This window comes from Sorex araneus, chromosome X (assembly GCF_027595985.1).
Source record: "Sorex araneus isolate mSorAra2 chromosome X, mSorAra2.pri, whole genome shotgun sequence".
Lineage (NCBI taxonomy): Eukaryota > Metazoa > Chordata > Mammalia > Eulipotyphla > Soricidae > Sorex > Sorex araneus.
The window spans coordinates 117544289-117567713 of NC_073313.1; the positions used below are offsets into that span (position 1 = coordinate 117544289).

At 40.2% G+C, this 23425-nt stretch overlaps 1 protein-coding gene across 5 annotated transcripts in view; it reads left to right on the forward strand.

The window, feature by feature from the left end:
* Positions 1-299: 299 nt before the first annotated feature.
* Positions 300-23425, forward strand: part of WDR44 (WD repeat domain 44) — a 116961-nt gene continuing 93835 nt past the window's right edge. For 4 of the 5 annotated variants that reach the window (XM_055122876.1, XM_004614465.3, XM_055122877.1 and 1 more), the window contains exon 1: positions 300-777. In XM_055122876.1, the coding sequence (XP_054978851.1) occupies positions 701-777 (77 nt within the window). In that variant the 5' untranslated portion in view covers positions 300-700. The remainder of the gene's footprint in view (positions 778-23425) is intronic. The other variant, XM_055122879.1, reaches the window with a different exon arrangement.

Here is a 23425-nt window from a genome sequence, read left to right on the forward strand (position 1 = left end):
GGGGTGGCCCCCCTCAGAGCCGCGGCACCGCGCCGCTCTGGCGCAGACTCCCAACTCCTCCCCTTAGGCGGTGCCGCTCCACCCTCCTCGGCTACTTCCGGCCCTCCACGAACGCCCTTCAACGCGCTTGCGCTGTTTTGATAGGCTTCTCGGGGCCAAGAAATCCGAGCGCAGCCTCTCTGGAACCGCCCCCGGCTTCTCTTCGCCCCGCCCATGCCTTACCGACTCTCTCTCTCCCCCCCCCCCCCACCCGGCCCGAAATCTCGCGAGGGTAGGTGAGCGGCTGTACTTTGCGGGTAACTACCTCTCCCGGCAGCTGTAATTGCCGCTGCGGGAGAAATTGGAGCTGCTGTCGTTGGGCGCTCCCGCCCTCCCCCCTCCCCCCCAGAGAAGAGCCACCGCCTCTCCTCGGGCTCTCCTTCCATACCTCCCGCCGGCACGGACGGCAGCAACTGTCGCGAACCCGTCGCCGCCTCCTCCGGCGGGCCGCCCTGCCGGTCGTTCCCGCAGCCACGCAGTGAGCGGGTGGCCCCCCCTGCCCCTAACTGGATCTGCACTCCGGAGCGCCTGCCCCTCTGCTCCTCCTTGCCCGGGACCCTCCTCCCCACCAGCCCGCCGGGGTGGAGGACACCGAGAGGAGACGGGAGTCACCCTCTCTCCAGGCGCCGCCGGCCCCCTCACCCGCGGGTGTGTCCTATAAATGGCGTCGGAAAGCGACACCGAGGAATTCTTTGATGCCCCTGAAGATGTTCACCTAGGGGGCGGCTACCCAGCGGGGTAAGTACTCGGAGCTGCGGCTTAGAAGCCGGACGCCCCGGTGTCCCCGACTTGTCCCATACCTTCCCGCTTCCTCCTGCCAAGTCCCGCTGTGTCCGGCACCGCTGCTCCTCTCCGTCTCACTCAGGGGCACTTACAGTGACTCGGGGAAGGGGACTCCCCCCACCTCGGGCTGAACCCCCTTCTTGCCCGGGTGAACGGTCCCAGGGTTGATTTTTTTTTTTTTTTTGCGAGCTCCTCTCGCGTCTCGGCCAGCTTCTCTGCGAGATGGCACAGCTTCGCCAGCCGTCGAGCCGGCGGTTTGTGTTTGTGGGGTTCCGAGTTTACCTTTGGAGCATCCGTGTTGGCCTTAGGGATCGTGGATGAAAGGGCCAGGAGCAATTTGTGTCTCCCTTTCTCCTGCTGCGAACTTGCTCGTTCGGAGGTAGCTGTAACTCCTCTTTGCCGGTCTCCTTTCCTTGCTGGTAAAGGAGAGGGCATGGGGCGGAGGGGAGGGGGGGGACGGAAAACTGGGAATTTGCTTAGAAAAGTCCTTTAAGCTGGTGCCACGGTGTTGGATTCAAATAGCACCTTCCCCACTGGCAGAGGAAATCGAAGACATTAGGAAGAATGCGGTCTACAAGGGTAGCCGGTCATAAATTACACTACCGACTAAGTGATACAAACAAGTGCTGAGTAATCTGATGATCGGAAGGAGGGGCTCGGCTTGGTGCTCTTTATCTCATTCAGCAAAATGTTTTTGGGGTGATTAATTTGGACGATTTTGACTGAGAAGTCCGGTCGTTGGACTGTTCGGCTGGTTGGGGCTTCTGCTTGCCCGCTCCGGCTCCGCAAAGTTCCAACGTCTAAAGCAGTTTCGCCCAACTCCTCTACGGTGTGGACTCCTGTGGAGCTGAGACAGTAACAGGATTTTCATCCTGTTAAGAGCCTGACAGTTGCTAAAGCTTGTATGTTAATGCAAATCCCAAATTCAGTGCCTTCAATTCTCAAGCTGACCCCCTGGGTGAAATACCTTGATTGATGCAAATAAAGTTATCTGTACATTTTAGAAATCATTGTAGAGGCTATATAGAGAGATAGATGATATGTACAGAAAGTATATATAATAGTGAAATATATATCAAAGAAATTGCAGCAACAAAATCAGATATATATGTTGAGAGATGACAAATTTTCATACCATTACTATAGGATTGCAGGGGGCAATGACAGTTTTTACATGGCACAGAATTTTCTTCAAGCTCTGAGCAGAGCTTGATAGTAAAGAACAGAAAATGTATTTTGATTTCCAAAAATATTGTATTCCCTTGACATTAAATTTTTTGTGTGTGATTTTCTCAAAGTTGGTCAAATCAGGTTAAATGAAAGTCCATATCCTTTGACACATGGTGTGTTTGTGTGTGTATGGTGATGTATATGATTCAAATAATTTTAGAACTATATAAATACTGTTCTTTTCAATACATAAGGCAGATACAGTTTTTAAGGACAGTTTTGTCAGGACTTGTGCAAATTGCCTGACAACTACCTGGTGTGGAGAAAGAACTCAAAAGTCTGTTCCCTCGTTCTTCTTTTCTTATGAATAGCAAATTTATCTTCACCCAGTATTTGGAAGTATTAGAACTTGGGGCTGTTTAACTTATCTAAACTCAGTGAGTCATTTTGATATAACTGAAAGTCATTTCTTCTCTCATGGCTTCTCAAGCACTTTGATCCTTTGATACTGGGTGAAAAGTAAAAATATCCGTTGGGACTCAGTGCTTTTATTTTAACTCTTACTTGCCAATATAGTGAGTGTGCTGAGGTCTGCTGATAAAATGAGTGCCATTCTGTGAATTTTATGGGCTCCATCCTGTGGTGAAGGAACTTGGATGAAAATTAGACTCATTTGGAGAATGTATGAAGTGAATTAGCAGCGATTCTGAGAGGATAGAAAAAAAGATGGCTATCATTATCATTTCCTTTTTCTTGTGATAGTTTTTTCTTGTTGCATATGGCACTGTGATACTTGGCTAGGTAACTTAACTGCCCAGAAATTCAGTGACAGCTACAGTTTGTAGCAACAGATGGTATCAGTAGATAACATGGTCATCAGAAAGAACTATATTTCCCTTGAGAAGAACTGGAATTGCACACCATATAACTTATAATAGGTTAACTAAGTTTGAGCTCTCTTAAGAAACATCGCTTGCTTTTGCATGTTCCAAGTACACAAACCATTTCCCCAAATTATAGTAAACTTAGTAGGCAGTTTGGAATGATCTCAAATGTTTCATTAGCAGAATCCAAGTATACGATCTATTTCCTAAAATAAAATTAGTTTTATTTGTTCTGTTCCCCCTCCAATGGTATCTTCAATTTTCTTGTTTTATACTTTGAAAACAAATGTACATTTTTTTTAATTTTTAAAATTTTTAATTTTTTTAATTTTAAATTTGAAGGCAAATTTAGGGACTGGGGTTCTTTTCAGCGTTCCTTTGGATGCCTCTGTCTACAAAACCATGGATTCATTCCAGCAATTTCCCCACCCACACCTCAAAAAACCCCAAATTTAATAAGTTAAAAACCAGCTTAGTTTCTTTTATAACAGACTTGATTCTATGCTGCCTACTTTTTCACAGCAGCATATCATCTCTATTTGCTCGGCTTTACAATATAAACCACATTTATAATACTTTAATGTCGTAGGCCAGGCTTCCTTAATGTTCTATTTTTACATACAAGAGAATTTAGGCTTAGAGACTAATGAATTGCCCCAGGAGACAAATTTTGAAAGTGACAGAAATGGGATTTGGCCAGTTCTTCAAAAACCTAATTCTGGTATTTTTGTTCTAATATGTCTTGGTGTGCGTGCATGAGTGTGTGTTTATGTGTGGTAAGGGTATCTGGGGGAGGGAGAGAAAGGGGTGTGCCTGTGCGTAAGGTATCCTTTAAGTTGTGGGTGTGAAGTTTTTTGCAGTGCTGGGGATCAAACACAGAACCAAACACACAAAAGGCAAGTGCTTTACTACTGAGTTATTCTTAAGCCTCACTTGTTTTTTTGGCTTTTGGAGGGGGGGTTGGGCTCCACCAGGCTGTGCTCAGGGCTCACTCCTAACTCTGCTTAAGGATCACTGTGGCTGGACTCGGGGGACTGTATGCTGTGCAAGGTGCAGATCAAATTAACCTCTATATTTTCTGACCCTTCCTGGGGTCAGAAAAGAAAATATACGTTCCTTCAGGAGGGTGTATTTGGTTTTGTCAGAGAATTTTGTAAGATTGTAGCATGTTGGAGTTAGAAAGGAACTCTTACTTAAATTCCTTCTTTTCATATGAAAACCAAAGCCGGGTGAGGGAAAGTGACTTATCCGAGGTATCTGAGAAAATTAATTGCAGAGTTTGGAGTGCAACCCAGATCATTTTCAGTCTAGCTTTTATTTCTGCTGCTGCGCTGTCTTTTGATAAAGCAGGAAAGGGAGGAGGAAGTGTGGTGTAGTAGAAAAAAGTCCTGGTCTGTGAGTCATTTCATTTCCTCCTGTTTAAATTGAGTTGATTACACTCTGAAAACCCTTCCAACTCTAAAAGTCTGTCATTATATTGAGGTTTAATAGCATGCTTTTATTGATAAGTTTTTTTTCATGGGAAATCTTTCCAGTGATTTTTTTGGTTTGTTTTTTTTTTATATAACGTGATGCCATTTGGTACATGATTCTAGAGCTGTAGATATGAAACTAACATTTACTGGATAAATTAATCCTCCTGCTAATTTGTTTATATGTAACCATACTCAGTTGGCACAAAGCATATGCTCTAAAAATAAATGTGATAATTTGAGCGCTCTTCATTTTGGGGGTGGGGGCAACCAAAATGATATTTTATTATTTTTTTTTCCAAAATGATATTTTAAAGTAGAGTGTTATCCCCCTATTTTTTGAGGTACTATGATTTACAGTGCTGTTGATGATGGCTTCCTACATTGTTCCACCACCACACCTACCACCAGAGTGCTCACTTTTCTCCACCAGTGTCCTACATATTCTTCCCAGCCACCCCCTCCCCTTTCTGGTAAGATCAGTTCTGTAGACCATCTCTCCAGTTCTGTTGCCTTTGGCCATTTGTAGCTCTATATCCCATATTCAAAAGACATTGATCATTCTATATTTGTCCTTATACTTCACCAAAATGATTTTTGAGGCCTTTGGAAAACAGGATAGAATGGTAACGTTTCTCTTCCTTTGGTTTCGAGGCTACATCCCATGGTGCTCAGGGCTACTCTCAGTATGGTGCTCAAGGGAGCATGCAGTTCTAGTGATTGAAATCCAGGCCCCCTGCATGCCAACAATGTTCCCTAATCTTTTGAACCATCTCCCTGGCCTTTGAATGGTAACAATTTTTAGAATAAGAAGAAATGAGATTTACTTAGGCCAGCTCTCCCATTTAACTGGGAGAGAAACCTAGGCTCAGAGAGGGGAAGTACACATTGCTGACTAGTGGCAGATTTGAAACTAGAACTTAACTCCTGATTCCTCATTTATACCATGGTGCCTTTTTTGTGGAAAGGAAAATACTTTGGATAGATATACCTACTTTTCATGGTAGAATGACCGGTCTGAGAACAGTGCTTATTTATTTTAATTTTAGGAATCTAGTTAGTGTCTGCTGCTGTATATTATGTTAAGCACAGGATAATGGTGGTCTTATTTTTTTTTAATGTTTGTGGGTTGGGGCCACACCCAGCAATGGTCAGGCAGTACTCCTGGCTGTCCTCGGGAATGTGCCCTGGTGGCACTCATGGACTAAACAGGAATTGACCCCTATACTATCTTTCTGGCCCCTGAAGTCTTGATTTTTTTAAGCTACAAGAAAAAAGATCAAACTCTCCTGAACAAAGATTAGGTCTAAATGCAGAAAGTTCTTGTAGCGGTCATTGTTGAAAAGTCAGCATCCCAGAGTTTAGTGAGTTTAGTTTAGTATAAGACACATTTTTCTCTGAGTTGGAAATTGATGCAAGTTCAGTAAGAAGAAATTTATGTGAAACTGATTTTAAGGAGGAAAGTTTTTTTTAAAATTTTTTTATTTAAAGAACTGTGATTTACATAGTTATAGATAGTTGAGCTTTAGGCATATAATATTTCAACAACAATCCTACCACCAGTGTCAACTTCCCTCCACCAGTGTTCCCATATTTCCTCCCCACCCCTAAGCCCACTTCAACCCCCACCTTTCACCTTGAGGGGCACATTACAAAGTTTGGTGGTTGCAGTTTAGAGCTCATGCTTTCGGTGTGTTGAGTATGTGTTTTGGTTATGTAGATATAGATATAGATATAGATATAGATATAGATATAGATATAGATATAGATATATGCCATTCTCCCACATCACCAATATAACTGAAGCTTAAACCCCAGTTTACTTCCCTTTCACTTCTTCTTCGTTCTCCCTTGATTATTTTCCTTTTCTGTCCTCTTTAAACTTTGGGGCCAAGGGTGATCTAGGTATTTCTCCTATGAAAGATTCTTTAGAAGTAGCACTTTATTAGTTGGCATTTAATATGTAATATTGATTGCTATCGGCTGTGTGGATTATAGAAATATATTTATTAGTGTTCTTTTATCATACTCCTTTTACATCATATTGAAGTGGTGAAAAACTTTCTACATGTTAATTATTAATTCACATTCTAAACTTAGTGGCTTCCAACTGTGAATTGATGATTCTTGGAGGTAGAACAGTTCATAGCAATAAGGCAATTTGGGGGTCCAACTTGAATCTGTACAAACTCATAAACTGGAAAGTTGGTTGTTATAAAAACATATTGCATAGGGGCTGGAGCGATAGCACAGCGGGTAGGGCGTTTGCTTTGCATGCAGCCGACCCAGGTTCGATTCTCAGCATCCCATATGGTCCCCTGAGCACCGCCAGGAGTAACTCCTGAGTGCAGAGCCAGGAGTAATCCCTGTGCATCTCAAGGTGTGACTCAAAAAGCAAAACACAAAACACAGTGCATGAAATAGAATAGATAAGTTTTGATTTTTGAAGGCTGGGGAGAAAGCCCAACCAGTTGAGCACATACTTCGCAGGCAGGAGGCCCTAGCCTGATCCTAGGCACCACATGGTTCCTCACACTCTGCTAAAATAAATCCCTGACCGCAGAGCTGCGTGGAAGTTGCCCACAGCATCAGCAGGTGTAACCTCCAAACAAAACAAGAAATACAGAAAAATATTTGATTTTCTAAATGTTTTTAAAAAAACTAGATAATTTCAGGATTTCAGTAGTTCAGCTGTGGTCTGACAGAACAGATAATTTCTAGCTGTTGATATTTATTGTGTAAGCCCCTTGAAGAGATTATTTGTTTCCTCCTCATACTGTGCCTATATTTCTGATTATTTCTTCCTGGGGAAGTAGATGGATAGTAAGGGAGTGGTAAAGCTGATGGAGGTAGTGAAGGTAGTCTCAATCACAAGAACGGAGGCCATGTTATAAAGGCTGCTTCCTAGGGAGTAAGATAAGAAAAAAATCACACAATTTAGATATCCACCTTCACAGTGTGAATTAAATGAACCTCTATCTATAAGAGATTAATAGCATACAAGAAATCTCAAACAAAATTTAAAGTGATAGGTTTTAGAGAGATAATACAGCAAGTAGGGGGCTTTACTTGCATTTGTCTGACTCTGGTATCTTTCCGGGCACCCTATATGGTACCCTGCACCTCTCTAGGAGTGATCCCTAAGTTTAGAGCCAGGAGTAAGCCTGGAGCACTGTTGAGTATGGCTCAAGAACCAAAAAAAAATTTAAGTGATATAAATTGTAGGTATTTTTAATGCTCTGATTGCTGTTAAAGTGAATTAATAATCAACCTACATTTCTGTTTTTTTATCCAAAGTTAAGCTAATTTCTACATATTTTTCACTAGGTCTGTTCCCTCTGCCACATATTCTTCTAATGAGCTGGACCTTTAGTTGAGTGCTTTCCTTACTCTTTAAAGGGCCTGGGGAGATAACTCAAAGGGCTGGAATGCAGGCCTATCATGCACAGTGTCCTGGGTTGGACCCTGGTGCCCCACGGCCTTCCTAGCACCACAGGGTGTAGCCCTTGTGACCCCCAGCATTGTTGGGAAGGCTTCCCAAAAAGAGTAGAATGCTTTTTGTTCTTTTATTTCAAACTGAGCAGCTTTTATTTCAAACTGAATGGTCTGTCATCTCGTGATTAAAAATTGTGAGAAAAAAAAGCACCTAAAACATAAATGTAGGCCCTCATACCTGATGACAATCCTAGTGTTTTCCCTAGTCAGTATACAGATTTATCTTGGTTACTATAGTAACCACCCTATCAGTTATTCCAGCTCTTTGCCTTTTCTCTGATACTAGGGTTACCATATAATCAGGTTCGCTAAATCTCTTCTGGCCTTAGTATTTTATTACCAGCTGCAGCTGCCTGGCAGTTTACAGTTTGGCATTCCATTAGGGACAGTTGGTTTTAAGTTCACAAAACCTTTCTTGTCTCAAAACATTTTAAACATACAGAATTTAACAAAAATCACATGTTGGCATCAGTTTCCTCATACTAATTTTATCAATTCCATTGTTAGTCATTGTCTTAAGGATTGAATGCATTGCATCACTGACATCCAATGGCTATCCCTTTGTAATATTATCTAGCATATATTTCAAGATAAAAGAGTGACCATTTAAAGGGTCAGGGACGTAGCTCAAAGTACTAGACGTATGCTTTGCTGTGGGAACCCTAAGTTGTATCTCTAGCACCATATAGTGCCTCAAGTACAACAGGGTGAGAAAAAAAAACAAAAAAAAGGATTAACTATTTAAGAAATATATTTGTAAGACCAGAGATATACTACAGTAAGGTAAGGTAAGGTGCTTGTCTTGCATGTGGCTGAGCTGGGTTCAGCTGTTGGCACCATATATGGTTCCCTGAGCACTGCCAGGAATGATTCCTGAGTCCAGAGCCAAGAGTGAACTCTGAACACCATTGGATTTGGCCCCCAAAAGAAATATGTTTACAGATGTTATGTTACTTATTTTTGAGACAAACCTGGTGGTTCTCATAGTATACTCCCAGCTTGGTGCTCAAGGAATCATGCCTGGCAGTACCCAGGGAACCATACAATGCCGGGGATTGAAACCCTGTCTACTGCATGAAAAGCTTGATACACTATAGCCCATTGAGCTATCTCTTTAGCCTGCAGATGTGATTTTAGACTCTTATTATCACCAATTTGCCTGTGACTTCACAACTGTCAAATAGTCTGGCTTTTATCAAAAGTGATTTCTGTAGGTTGTAGTAAGAATGGTTTTTAGATTAATTCAATTTGAGAAAACTGTAGAAATGTAATAGATGTAATAAATGTAATAGAAATGTAATAAATAAAATGTAAATGTCTTTGAATTAACAGGAAAAGAAAAATTGAGTCTGAATAGTTCTATGTGTCTTTAGAGCCTTTCTACATCTTTCATTTTCACTTGATGAATATAATTCGTATCTTAAAAAACCTTGGCATTTATATAGCAAAAATATTTAAAATTATAAATCTATACCTGTCCTGCTAAAAAGAAATATTTTGGGTGCCAGGAATGTAGCTCAGTGGTAGAGTACTTGCATTGCATGTGGCATATCCTAGAAGGCTCTGGGTTTCATTTTTTTTTTTTTTGCTTTTTTGGGTCACACCTGGTGATGCACAGGGGTTACTCCTGGCTCATGCACTCAGGAATTGCTCCTGACAGTGCTCGGGGGACCATATGGAATGGTGGGAGTCGATCCCGGGTCGGCCACATGCAGGGCAAATGCTCTACCCGCTGTGCTATCACTCCAGCCCCCACCCTTTTTTTTGGTCTGGGTTTCACACCTGGAAAACAAGAATAGTAAAGATAAAAGAAATATTTGTGAAACAAACTCCTAGTTTATTAATGTTTGTATTAGGGTTTGAATGTTCATGCTCATTGCAATACTGTACGCTTTAATAGTTTTTAAACATTTAACTCATCCCAGAATTAACTGAGTTAGAAGTGTTTAGTCAGCTGATGGCAGCCAATATCAGTATCCATTTCCATACACGACAATAACGTAAATGAGGTCTTTTCAAAAATCAAAGTATAATTGTACTCTTTTTTTTTTTTTTTGCTTTTTGGGTCACACCTGGCGATACACAGGGGTTACTCCTGGCTCTGCACTCAGGAACCACCCCTGGCCGTGCTCAGGGGACCATATGGGATGCTGGGATTTGAACCCGGGTCGGCCGCGTGCAAGGCAAACGCCCTACCCGCTGTGCTATTGCTCCAGCCCCTAATTGTACTCTTAATACATTGTGTATACCTTTTATGAATTTTGGTTTGGGACCATACCTGGTGGTGCTCAGGACTAATCCCTGTCAGTGCTCAGATGACCCTACATGGTGTCAGAATTTGAACTTAGGTCGTCAACATGCAAGGAAAGCACCTGTCCTATCTCTCAGGCCCTATTGTGTACTTTTTGAGAAGTGTTTATCTTTCCAAACTAGATTATGTAGTAAACTTGTAAGTTTTACAATGTTTGAATTAAATTTCATGGTTTAGATTTTTAATCATTATCTAAATGATTGAACTTTAAGACTGGTGTATCCTGTTCAGAACTTGGTTGAAGTCTGGTAATACCACAAGGAGAACTTGATTCTATTGCACAAACTAAAAGCAGAAAACTTTGAGTTTTGTAGAGAACTAAAAGGCCTGAGACATATGCATTCATGATTGCGGCCCTGAGCTTAATTTCTAGCATTGGCTTACCCACCCCAGCACTGCCAGGAGTGGCCCTGATTGCCTGTCAGCACCGCTAGAATTGAGCAGCACTGAATCAGCATGCTCAAGCATTGAATATCTTGTAAGCTTGGGCAGGTGTTGTCAGGAGTGGCTCCTGAATCCCCTGAATACTGCTTGGAAGCCCTCCACCAAAGAGTGTATAATATGTACACACAAATGTGTGTAAATATATTGAGAGATTGAGATGGGTGGGTAGCAAGTTGGGCAATCGCAGATGGTGTTCAGGGCTCACTGTTGACTCTGTGCACAGGGATTATTCCTGAAGGGTTCAGGGAACCATATGCAATGCCTTGGATGGAACCCAGGTTAGCTCCATGCAAGGCAAATACCTTACCTACTTTACTATCTCTCTTGCTGTAAATTTGTTTTTTAGAAGCAAAGAAGAGGTTTACTTTCTTCACAGTGTCAAACCCTTTAAAATTTCTTTTAATAATAGGGTAGGGATGTGGCTCAGTGGTAGAACACTTTCTTTCCGTGTGTAAGGTCTTGAGTTTGGTCATTGACACCTCAAAAACAAAAAGATGAAAAAGAAGAAAAGAGGGGCTGGAGCAATAGCATAGCGGGTAGGGCGTTTGCCTTGCACGCGGCCAACCCAGGTTCGATTCCCAGCATCCCATATGGTACCCTGAGCACCGCCAGGGGTAATTCCTGAGTGCAAAGCCAGGAGTAACCCCTGTGCATCGCCGGGTGTGACCCAAAAAGCAAAAAAAAAAAAAAGAAAGAAAGAAAAAGAAGAAAAGATAAAAGTGGGAAGGGAAAACATCTTTTTTAGCCATGAGAGAAGCATAACATTTTTTTGAAAATTTTCTGATGGAAAATATCAATAATATTCTACAGTAGACAATCTGTTAAACCATGCCTGCCTTAACGCCGTACCTGCTTTAACTGTAATAGACTACTGCTGATTATAACAAACTATTAAAGTACAAACTCATTCAACCATGGGCATTCTTATGAACCACAGTCGGACTTTCTAGAGAACCAACAGATAAAACCTAGAAATATATTCATACTCACTTTCTCATTTTGGTTGATAAGTAGTCTCAAGAGAAGAGGTGCATCCTTTTTGGCATTGCTTCTTTTTCTTTCGGAGAGGAATGGCAATGTGGTTTTGGGGTGTTGGACTTGGTCCTGGAAGGGTGCCCCTGGCAATCCTCCTGAATCATGCAGTGCTGGGGATTGAGTTTGGCCCTCCAAAGCAAGCATTTAAGGGCCATAAAGATAATACAGGAGTTAAGGCACTTGCTTTGTGTGCAGCCAACCCCCGGTTTCATTCTAAGAACTTCATAAGGTCCCTTGAGCACTGCCAAGGGTGATGCCTGAGCACAAAGTCAGGAGTAAGCCCTGTGCACCACTGCTGGGCCTGGCCTAAAAACAAAAGGCATATGTATTCAGCCCATGGCATTGTTTGTGAACTACAGATTTAGCCATGGATAAACTTAATATTTGTAGTTCTTTTTTATTCATTTTTGTTATTTGGTTGTTTGTTACCTGGTGGTGGTAAGAGCTTAAATCCTAGCTTTGCATTCAGGAATCACTCCTGACTGGCTACAGGGACCATATGAGGTGCTGGTGATCAAACCCAGGTTGTATACATGCAAGGCAATTTCCTTCACTCTAGCCCTTATAGATCTCTTTTAAATTTGTTCCTAGAAGTGTTCAAATTGGGACCCTAAGGGAGTCATCTTTCTGGCTGTTTGTGGAATTAATAATTTGAGTTTTTAGAAAATGTGTATTTTTTTGTGCTTTTTGGGGAATGGTGGGTTGGTTTGGGGACCACACCTGGTGGTGCACAGAAGTCACTCCTAGAGGTGTTTGGGGGGATCTTATGTGGTATCTGAGATCTAACCAGGGTCAGCCACATGCAAGGCAAGTACTATAACCACTGTACTATCGCTCTAGCCACCACTCTTGACTGTGCTCAGAGAGATGTGTATTTAAAAATATGCATGTCAGTGTCAGACCAAAATGGCAAGTGGCTTGAATATTTCTCCTAAGTTATTGGGTTTGTGGAAGAGAGGAAACAGAAGGAATAGGTAAATAGTAGACAGAATTCACTTTTATAAGTGAGAATGAGTAAGTTTGTCAATATTTTGCAGTTGACATTTTATCTTTATTAGATTGGCTAGGATTAAGCCTAATGACTGAGATCAGTCTTTTCCCCTTTAAGTGGATTTACATCTATTCCAGGTCATACATCTTACCTGTTGAGTTTTAACCTTCGACTTATTTCCCAGCACAGAGCTTTGGCCAATTGATGTGTGGCGTGATAAAAGGTTTAGGTGGAGATGATACGGTGTTTAGACATCAGAAGTGTTCTATTTCTCACAGAATTTTCTCCTTTTGAATTTCATGGTTCTTTCTTCTCTGCCACCTCCATACCACATCCTTGCTCATACCACTTCTTTGAATAAAGAGGGAAGAAATGAAGGGAACTGAGACAGGAATCATTGTTTTGATTTCTGGGATCTTTGTAATTTAGAGACATCCTGATTTCAGTAAATATTAAATGCTAACAATGAAACCTAGGGTGGGGTTGCCAATTATCCTGCAATCCTACTAGTTCCTTGTTTACCAGCCCCTTTTTCAATAGTGAATCTGTTCACAATAAGAAAGAAGTATTTGTAGCCCATCGTGTTGTTAGTGGACAAAGTGAACTTTCTGTACTGTCCACTAATATTGGGCATTAGTTTTCTAAAGGCTTTTACTCACATTATCTCTTCTGATTATCCTATAGTTTCATGAGATACAAGGATACTTTTTGTGAAATGGGTAGAACAGTTATTACCCTCATTTTGCAAATAGAAGAAATTACCTCATGGTGGATGAGGGACCACCAGCAAAAATGATACTTCACTATTTTGGTGGTAATTAGATGACTTTCTGGGTGTAGTCTGAGTAATAGCCCAGGGGTTAAGCCTATTGAACACACTCACCGTGGTTCGATCCCCAGCACCACATTTGGTTCTCTGAGCACTGCTAAAACAGCACAGCTAGGTGTCGCCCCCAAATGAAAAGAATTAGATGATAGTTTTGAATAGCAATGTAAAACATTATGTGCAGTTTTTACTTTCATAAATTATAGACATGCTGTGACATTAGGTATTTTTATGGTTTTATTGAAGTGGCATTGGTTTATAACTTAAATGTGAATTATTATAATGACAGACTAGCTCTGCTGCATTTGGTTACATACCATTTGCTTTTTAAAATAGTCTTTTCTAAACTGTGTCACAGTTGATTATGTGAGAGTAGTTAGGTCTGATAAAGACCTTGCTACTATAAATATTGCAAATCCAGCCACTGCTAACTGCATTTCAAAAGGTATGGGGCTTTATTCCTGAGGGAAAACTCAAGCTATGAACTGCTCTTAATATGGGCTTCTGTGCTTCATTCAAAAGTCTTAATCCAGGATTTTTTCCCTACTTTGTGTGTGTGTTTCTGTATAACTCTGATTCATATATTTGGCTATCAGCCACTAATTGGAGACACAATGTTTCCTTTTTCCCTTCCTCTTCAAACATGTTTTCTAGCAAGTCACAGTGAATCCATGTGGTAGTTATTAATTTTTTCCACCTAATCAACATCTATGGGATGTCAGATTAATATGAACATGCATTTCTAGTAGATAGGTAATTGGAAAAATACACTATTGGTAACTGCTCTTTAAGATGTAAATAAGATTGACTAATATTTTTATGATAAACTTGACCTATGGAATATTTTACATGGGCAAGTATAATAGGCAATTTGAATTTTCTAGAAGATAAGGTCTTTAAAGCATTTGATAAAAGAATGTAGAGGTAGAAATTTAAATTCATAAAGCATAGAAATATGATTTGTGAAATAAGGTGCTTAAAATTAAATTTTACTATAAAGAATTTTCTATTTTCTGTTATTAATGATACTGAGAGAGAACATAAAGTTCCCAGCTACACCAAACCCTTTAAGTTCAGTCATTAATTTATACCTTTCTTTCTCACCAAACCTCTTATCAGATTACAGTAATTTGTGTGTTTGCTTAGTGGTGGCGCAGTAGACCCTGTCATGCTTAGTGTCCTAGGGTTACTCCCATCTGTGCAACACCACCTCCTACGTGTAAAATATGCACGCTCACACTTGGAGCTATCTCTGTGTCCTCAGCAATATCTTTTGTTAATTGTTTGTTTGGGGGGACCACACATGACAGTGCTCAGTAGATGCTCTGAGTTCTATGTTTGAGGGTTGTTCCCAGTCAGGGAACTGTGGTGTGCTGTGGGTCAAACCTGGGCCTCCTGCATGTGTTCACCCCACTAATATACCTCTCCAGGCCCAAATCCCAGTAGTATTTAAAATGGTTTTTTATTTTTTAATTTTATTTAGGGAGCCACGCCTGGCAATGTTCAGGGATTGCCCCTGTCTCTGCACTCAGGAATCGTTCCTGGCAATGCTTTGAGGACCGTAGGGGATGCCCAGGGTGTAATCTGGGTCCATTGCATGCAAGGCAAGTGCCTTACCCTATGTACTATCTCTCCAGCCCCTCCAATGGTATTTTTTAAATTAAATAATAATAAATGATGTGTTTTGAATTTTGTCTTTGATAATGAACAATAAAGCAGGAAGTGAAGAAAAAGTATAAAGAATCTCTGTCTAGAGAGAACCCACAGAATGGGAAAAATATTTACCCAGTAACCATTTGATAAGGGATTAATATCCAGGATATACAAGACACTAGTAGAATTGTACAAGAAAAAAACCTCCAACCCCATCAAAAAATGGGGAGAAGAAATGAACAGAAGCTCCCTCAAAAAAGAACTATACATATAAATGGATCAACATGGAAAGTATCATGTTGAGTGAAATGAGTCAGAAAGAAAGAGACAGACATAGAAAGATTGCACTCATATGTGGAATATAATATAACTGAGAAGTACAAGTTTGCAGTGATACAATTTCTGGCAGATATTTCTCTGGACTTAATTACTAAAATGCTAAAATACAGAAACCCAAAACCGTGAGTCTGCTAGTGCGGTCACTCAACCTCATATCTCTTCATTCTTAACAATGGAACAAATTATCAAATTATCAAATGCTTCCTTTTCAGCAGGTCTGACTTTAGGGGGGAGAAACTCCAAACAATAATAGTGAATTTTGTTGAAATATTGAATGTAATCAAAGTAAAGTGAAAGTAAAGTGAAATCAGTTACACAGGCAGTGGGGGGGAGGGGGATGGTGGGGGGGTGGAGCTATACTGTGATTCTTTTTTTTTTTTTTGCTTTTTTTTTTTGGGTCACACCTGGCGATGCACAGGGGTCACTCCTGGCTCATGCACTCAGGAATCACCCCTGGCGGTGCTCAGGGGACCATATGGGATACTGGGATTCGAACCCGGGTCGGCCGCGTGCAAGGCAAACGCCCTACCCGCTGTGCTATCACTCCAGCCCCTATAGGGGCTGTGATTCTTGGTGGTGGAATATGCGCACTGGTGAAGGGATGGGTGTTCAAGCATTGTATAACTGAGACTTAAACCTGAAAACTTTGTAACTTTCCACATGGTGACTCAATAAATAAAAAAAAAAGATAGAAAAAAAAGAAATATAAATGGCCAAACAGGCACATGAAAAAATGCTCCACATCACTAATCATCACAGAGGTGTAAATCAAAAGAACAATGAGATATCATCTCACACCACAGAGACCAGCACACATTCAAAAGAACAAAAGCAACCACTGCTGGCGTGGATGTGGGGGAAAAGGGACGCTCTTTCACTATTGGTGGGAATGCGACTAGCCCAGCATTTCTGGAAAACAGTATGGACAGTCCTTCAAAAACTAAAACTTGAGCTTCCATACGACCCCGCAATACCACTTCTGGGAATATATCTGGAGGCTGCAAAAAACACAGTAGAAATGACATCTGTAGCTACATGTTCATTGTAGTGCTGTTCACAATAGCCAAAATCTGGAAACAACCTGAGTGCCCAAAAGAAGACGAGTGGTTAAAGAAACTTTGGTCCATCTATACAATGGAATATTGTGCAGATGTTAGGAGAGATGAAGTCATGAAATTTGCTTATAAGTGAATAGACATGGAGAGTATCATGCTAAGTGAAATGAGTCAGGAAGAGAGGGACAGACATAGAAGGACTGCACTCATTTGTGGATTATAATATAACATAACATGAAACTGACAACCAAGGACAGGAGACACAAGGGCCAGAAAGATTGCTCCATAGTTGGAAGCCTGCCTCATGAGACAGGGGAGAGGGGGGAGAAGGCAGCTGGAATAGAGAAGCGATCACTAAGAAAATGATGGTTGGAGAAATTGGTCGGGATGGGAGATGTGTGCTGAAGGCAGATAAAGGACCAAACATGATAACCGCTCAGTATCTGTATTGCAAACCATAATGCCCAAAAGTAGAGAGGGAGTATGGGGAAAATTGTCTGCCATGGAGGCAGGGGAAGGGTGGGAAAGGTGGTATACTGGGGAGATTGGTGGTGGGGAATGTGCACTGGTGGAGGGATGGGTGTTTGATCATTGTATTATCGTAACTCAAACAAGAAAGCTTGTAATTTTATCTCACAGTGATTCAATAAAATAATTTTTAAAAAATTCAAAAAAGAATCTGTGTCTGAACAGCCAGTTCACTGACAATATAATTGATTTATTGAAAAACTCAACTATGAAGCACTAAATTGCGGTGCCTTAATAAAATATCCTAGAGGCTGGAGTGATAGCACAGCGGGTAGGGCATTTGCCTTGCACGCGGCCGACCCGGGTTCGATTCCCAGCATCCCATATGGTCCCCTGAGCACAGCCAGGGGTAATTCCTGAGTGCAGAGCCAGGAGCGACCCCTGAGCATCGCTGGGTGTGACCCAAGAAGCAAAAAAAAAAAAAGAAAAAAATTTAAAAAAATATTCTAAAAATTATTTCAAAGGGATGGTTGTAATAGGTTCTTTAGAATTCTTATTCTTTTATAGGGTGACCTTAGAAGTCACTGGCATTTACTTTTTAAGATTAGTATACCATTGGATATTTTAGATAACTTAGAAAATCCTGCTGGCAAGTTTACTTGATAAAACTTCTGTAATATGGCCTGTAGCCCAAGGTCTTATTTGTTTACTTTTTTAAAAGTCACAAAGCCATTTAGACTTACTCCATGGGGTGGCTTCTCTAGGAAGTCATAAATTCAGTTATCTCCGTATCTGGTGATTTTACTAGAAATTACTTTAAATCATGAATAAATGGACTTTTATCTGACACATTTTGACAAAATAAGACTGTGATTATCACTGACCTTTTCTGGAGTTACAATTTAATGTGGGGATTTACTGAATGGTTGTAAACCTGCAGAGTAGAATGTGTTTCCTTTAGGATTTTTTGAGAAGGTCCAGGGAAATGTTATGATTCCCACCCCCCCACCCCCACTCCCAGTATTTCATCAAGTAGTCTTATCAAGCAGCACTTTCAGGAATTACATAAATTAGTTTTGGAAAATTGGGTTCTTATTTTAAACTAGATACAACTCTTTTAATTATCTTATTTTTTGCTAATTGCCACATGCAACAGTGCTGAGGGGGATGGAAAAGCTAAATGTGATGGGGATTAAATTAAGGGTCTTATTAAGGGTCTTACACATGTTAAGCTTATGCTATACTACTTAAGGTATCTCTCTAGCCCCAAGTATGTTTTTCAGTTTGTTACTGATTTATATGTGAATGAATTTATATTTCATTATAGCCTCCCTTTATTTCATTTATTTCATTTATTTTTGACTACTGCCTCTAAAGCTGCTTTCCCAAAACAGAAAGCTGTTGTGCCAGATATTCTTGCCATCAGTGTCAGTTAATATTGGTAAAATAATTAGATGTTTAATATGAATTCTACTTCTTTTCTTCTTAGTATCTTACACTTAAAATGGTCTTTTACAGAATAATAAAAGAATGATTCAAATCTTGAGGATCAATTGATTCCCTAGTAATTATAATTACTATATTCTCATCTTTTTGTCAGTCTTCTTTCCAGTGTGTGTTGGGGCCACACCTGGCAATGCTCAGGAGTTACTCCTGGCTCTGCAATCAGGAGTTACTTCTGGTCATGCTTGGGGAACCATATGAGATGCTGGGGATCAAACCCGGTCAGCTCTGTGCAAGGCAAGTGCCCACCCACTGTACTATTTCTCCAGCCCCATCAGTCTTGTTAAAATATTACCACTTAGCTACAGAAATTTGAGCAATTTCTGTTTTGACTGGCTCTGTAAAATATGACAATCTAGGGGCCAGAGAGATAATGTAAGGTTTTAGACACTTGCTCTGCATGCAGCCTACCCTGGGTCAATCCCCAGCACCATATCCCTGAAGACCAACCAGGTATGGTCCCCAAACAAACAAAAATAAAACCACAGCATTCTAGGATATATTAGGAAAATAAGAGTTATTTATGATTGCATGGCATTTTTACCTAGACTTTGCAAGTTAAGTTGGAATTGTTATTTCTTGTTTTAGCAGCTTAAAATGAGTGGTAACTGTTACCAGTGATATGAGTTTGAAGGCCAGAATATAAGTTTTCTTAGATCTCTTTTCTTTAATTTTAATACTGATATTAGATTGAAGATACATGCTGCTTCATGCCCCTGACCTTTCTTGTTTTTCTCCCTCTTAGTAGTTAACTGGTAAAACTTGGCCAAGGGAATAATTATGTATATATATATATATATGTATATATATATTTCAGTTCCAATGAACAATATTCCATACCAAATTTTGCAAGATTAGAAGATGATTTAAGAAACGAAATGCTACCTTGTTGCTTGAATTTGAACTTCTTTTTTTTTGGAGGGGGGGGTTGGAGAGGGTCGCATCTGGCAGAGTAGGAACAGACTACACCAGACCTTGTCAAGAACATGCAGTGCTAGAAATTCAACCTGGGGCTCCTGCTTACAAAGCAGAAGCTCCAGCCTATTGAGATATCCATGGTCTCTGGATGATTTTTAATTTTATGTTCAGCCTGGGGTTTTGCTTTTGTTGTTTTCCTATCTGGCCTAAGAGTGGAGAAAAAATCTTTTCAGTGTTTCCTGAGCACCAGAACTCTCAGACTTTTAGTTTAGACTTAGCACTTTAGTGTTGGCCTTAGTTTGCTATTAGATCTTCCTATTTTAGCTTTGGAAAGCAAAGCCCTTTAATTACCTGCTTACTTTAATGACTGACTGAGGCCTTAACTCCATCCTGTTCATCTTGAGAACCTAGACTCCCAGTACCTTCTTTGTACAGGCAAGCTGGTTTTTGGTTTCTGCTGGATTCAGTTCCTTAGTATATTACTTGCTTGTGTTAATTTTATGTTTTCCTGATTGCACAGACAATAAAAGAGGATAAAAAGAAAAGCATACTATACGATAATTCCTTTAAGTCCTTGATAGTCATCTTCTATGAGAAAAAAATGTTTCCCAAGCAACAAGCTTTATTCCAGCTGACTCATTCCCTATTTCCATGTTATTGCTCCTTTTTACCTTTTCAGGAGTCTGTCAGGAATTTTGCAATCTGACAGGAAGCTTCTTCAGAACCAAACACCTTTTTCTCAGAACCAAAAAAAAGTCTTACTGACAGAAAAGCAAAAGACCGCATTAGTCCTTTTTCTGTGTGTTGCTTAATTATTTCATTATATTCTTTTCACACCATAGAGTGAGAAGTCTAGAAAGGGGAATGTGGGGTTGAGAGAGCTTGTATATTTTACTTATACTTAAAGAGTTGGATCTTTTGATTTTCTAGCTGAACTGTGAAGCCAGTAGCAAATGTTAGTTTAATTGTGTATAGTTAGTTCTTCCTTGCTTAGAATGCTTACAGATTGTGTCTGGTTTTAGAGGTTTGGGAGTTGTCCTTTTCCAGTTTTGGGGCCTCACCTGGCTCCGGGATCACTCCTGGCAAGACTCTGGAGACCATATGTGGTGCCAGGGATTGAACCCAGTAGTCCCTGTGTAAGGCACGTGCCCCACCTGCTTGCTGTACTATCTCTCTCACCCTTGTATGTATGTTTTTCAGATAACCCTCAGGTACAAGGTAGAGAAACACCAAGTCCAAAAGATAAAAGGATCTGTCCATAGCTAAAGGGTGAAAAGCTAGAGATAGAATAGTTCATGAGATATAAACTCTTTCAAACCACAGAAATAGAGTATTCTCTAAGTCCTTATTTCCCTAAAACTATTATGCATGAGCACTAAAGATTTGAGTTTAAAATTAGAAATGATTTCTTGGGAGAAACCACTCTCTGAAAGCTCTTAAAAACCAAGTTAGACTCCTACTTAGCCATGTCAGTAATAGATTTCAAAACATGCATTTTGCAGTAAGCCAAGCAGTGCCATGCAACTAGCTTCTCTTTGGGGAATCTAATCCGTATTCGCTCCTAATTGACTTGTATTGATTGCCATTCACATTTTGGAGCTATTAGTACTTCACGTTATAGGAAAGTATTAATATTATGCACAAACAGAATGGAGAAGCAAACTCTACTTCATTTTGCAGGAAGCTTGTCAGTATTTTTAATTGATAAAAAAGTAACATCTGAAATATTTCTAATGTCCTTTTTTATAAAGGAAGAGTATCCTAAGTTGACTTTTATTTGTAGTAACTTAATTCTTTTTTATGACAGTTTAATTTTCATTGCTATTTATCTAGAAGGTTGACTTGATATTTATTTGACTTATATAGGTTACCTTTATTTTGAGCACGTAGACTATGAACTATATCAAAATTATGTAAATTTTATAAACCTATAAATTAAGTTGATCACAAGTCAATTTGTATAGGAATTTTTTGGTTTTTTTTAAGTATATTTTAGTCTCTGTGTTTTTACAATTTCATAATATTGTTAATGGTAGGGTTTCATCCCAATACCACAGTTCCCTACCAGAGTGTTTGCTTGCCTCAAACCAATGTCTCAGGGTTTTCCCTCAGCCCCCACCCAAGTCTCACTACCATGGTAAGCTCTGTTCCATAGAGCAGTTTTTAGATTCTGTGGTTTTAGGTCAATTGCAATTCCCTTATTATGCTTCTGTATAGCCCACATATGTCGATATTATTCTGTATTTTTCTCTCTCTTTCTGGCTGACTTCATTTAGCATGAAATATTCCAGTTCTGTGAAGGGATGGGTGTTTGATCATTGTGTGATTGTAACGCAAACATGAAAGCTTGTAACTATCTCACAGTGATTCAATAAAAATTAAAAATAAATAAATTTTACAAAGAAATATTCCAGTTCTATTCACATAGCAGCAAATTGCATGGTCTTATCTTATAGCCAAGTAGTGTTACATTGTATACATATGCCACAGTTAGTTTCTTTATCCAGTCTTCTATTCTTTGACACTTGGGTTGTTTCCAAGTTTTGGCTATTGTGAATAATACTGCTATGAACATAGGAGCACAAATATCTTTTTTGAATAGAGTTTTTGGATCTTGGGGTAGATGCCAAGAAGTAGAATCTCTGTTCTGAGAGGGATTTTTTTTGGTTGCTGTTTAATTTGGGGGCCACATCAAGCAGTGCTCAAAGCATACTCCTGACTCTGCATTCAGGGATCACTCCTGGCGTGCTTAGGGGACCTTATGGGACTCCAGGGATTGCACACGCATCAGCTCCATGCAAGGCAAGCACCCTGCTCACTGTGCTATCACTCAGGCCCTTCTGTTCTTTGTTTTTTGAGAAGCATCCATTTTATTTATCCAAAAAAGTTGAAACTCTAGACAGCCCCATCAGCAGTAGATGAAGATTTATTTTTCCTCACGTCTACATCAACACTGGTTGTTTTCACCCTTTTTGGTGTGTATCAATCTCACTGGCATGAGATGATAACCTTGTTTCTATTTGCATTTCCCTGATATTAAGGTATGCAGAGAATTTTTTTCTTGTATGTGTTGGCTATCTGTATGTCTTTGAGAAAGTGTCTGTTCACCTCTTCTCCCTGTCTTTTGATGGGGGTAATTTTTTTCCTGTTAAGTTTTACAATACTTTATATACCTTGACTATTAACGCTTTGTTGGGGGAATGGTGGACAAATATTTCCTCAGTCTATGGATTTTCTTTTTGTTCTAGTCATAGTTCCTTCTGCAGTGCAAAAGCTTATTAATTTGATGTCTTATTTATTTGTCTTTGCTTAGATACCTCTAGATTCAGTGTCACAAACGGTTCTGCCTATGTTTTTTTCAATATAATTTTTGGATTTAGTTTTTTGTAGTAGCCATCTTTTAATTTTTTTTGTGGGGAGCAGTAATCTAAGCCAACAGAGGAATGTTGTTGGGCCAGAGGAGATAGTTCAGATGCTTCCGTTCAGATGCCTTACATGCAGCTGACCCTGTTTTGATCCCCGGTACCACATATGGTCGGTCCCCAAGCACTCTCAAGTTTGATTCTCAGCACTGCATGTGGTCAGGCCCTAAGCACTGCGAAGTGTGAACTTGGAAGCCCTCAAGTACTACTAAGGTGGTACCACCAGCACTGCATTCTCGAGCCCTTGTATTCAGTTACCAGTCCTCTTAACCAAGAATTGCTGAGGGAGACACTGGAGCCATAGTACTATGGTTAGTGTGTTTGCCTTGCACACGGCCGATCCAGGTTCAGCCCTAGGCATCCCATATGGTTCCCCGAGCATTACCAGAAGTAATTCCTGAGTACATAGCTATGAGTAACCCCCAAGCATCGCTGGGTGTGACCCCAAAATAAAAGCAATAAATAAATTAATAATTTAAGAGCTATTAAATACTTTCCTATTCCTGGCTGGAAAAAAATTTTCAGGGGTTAAGGCATTCAATGTCAGTTCAATCCCTGATACTACATGTGGTCTTCTGAGCACTGCCAGGAATTATTCCTGAGCACAGAGCCAAGAG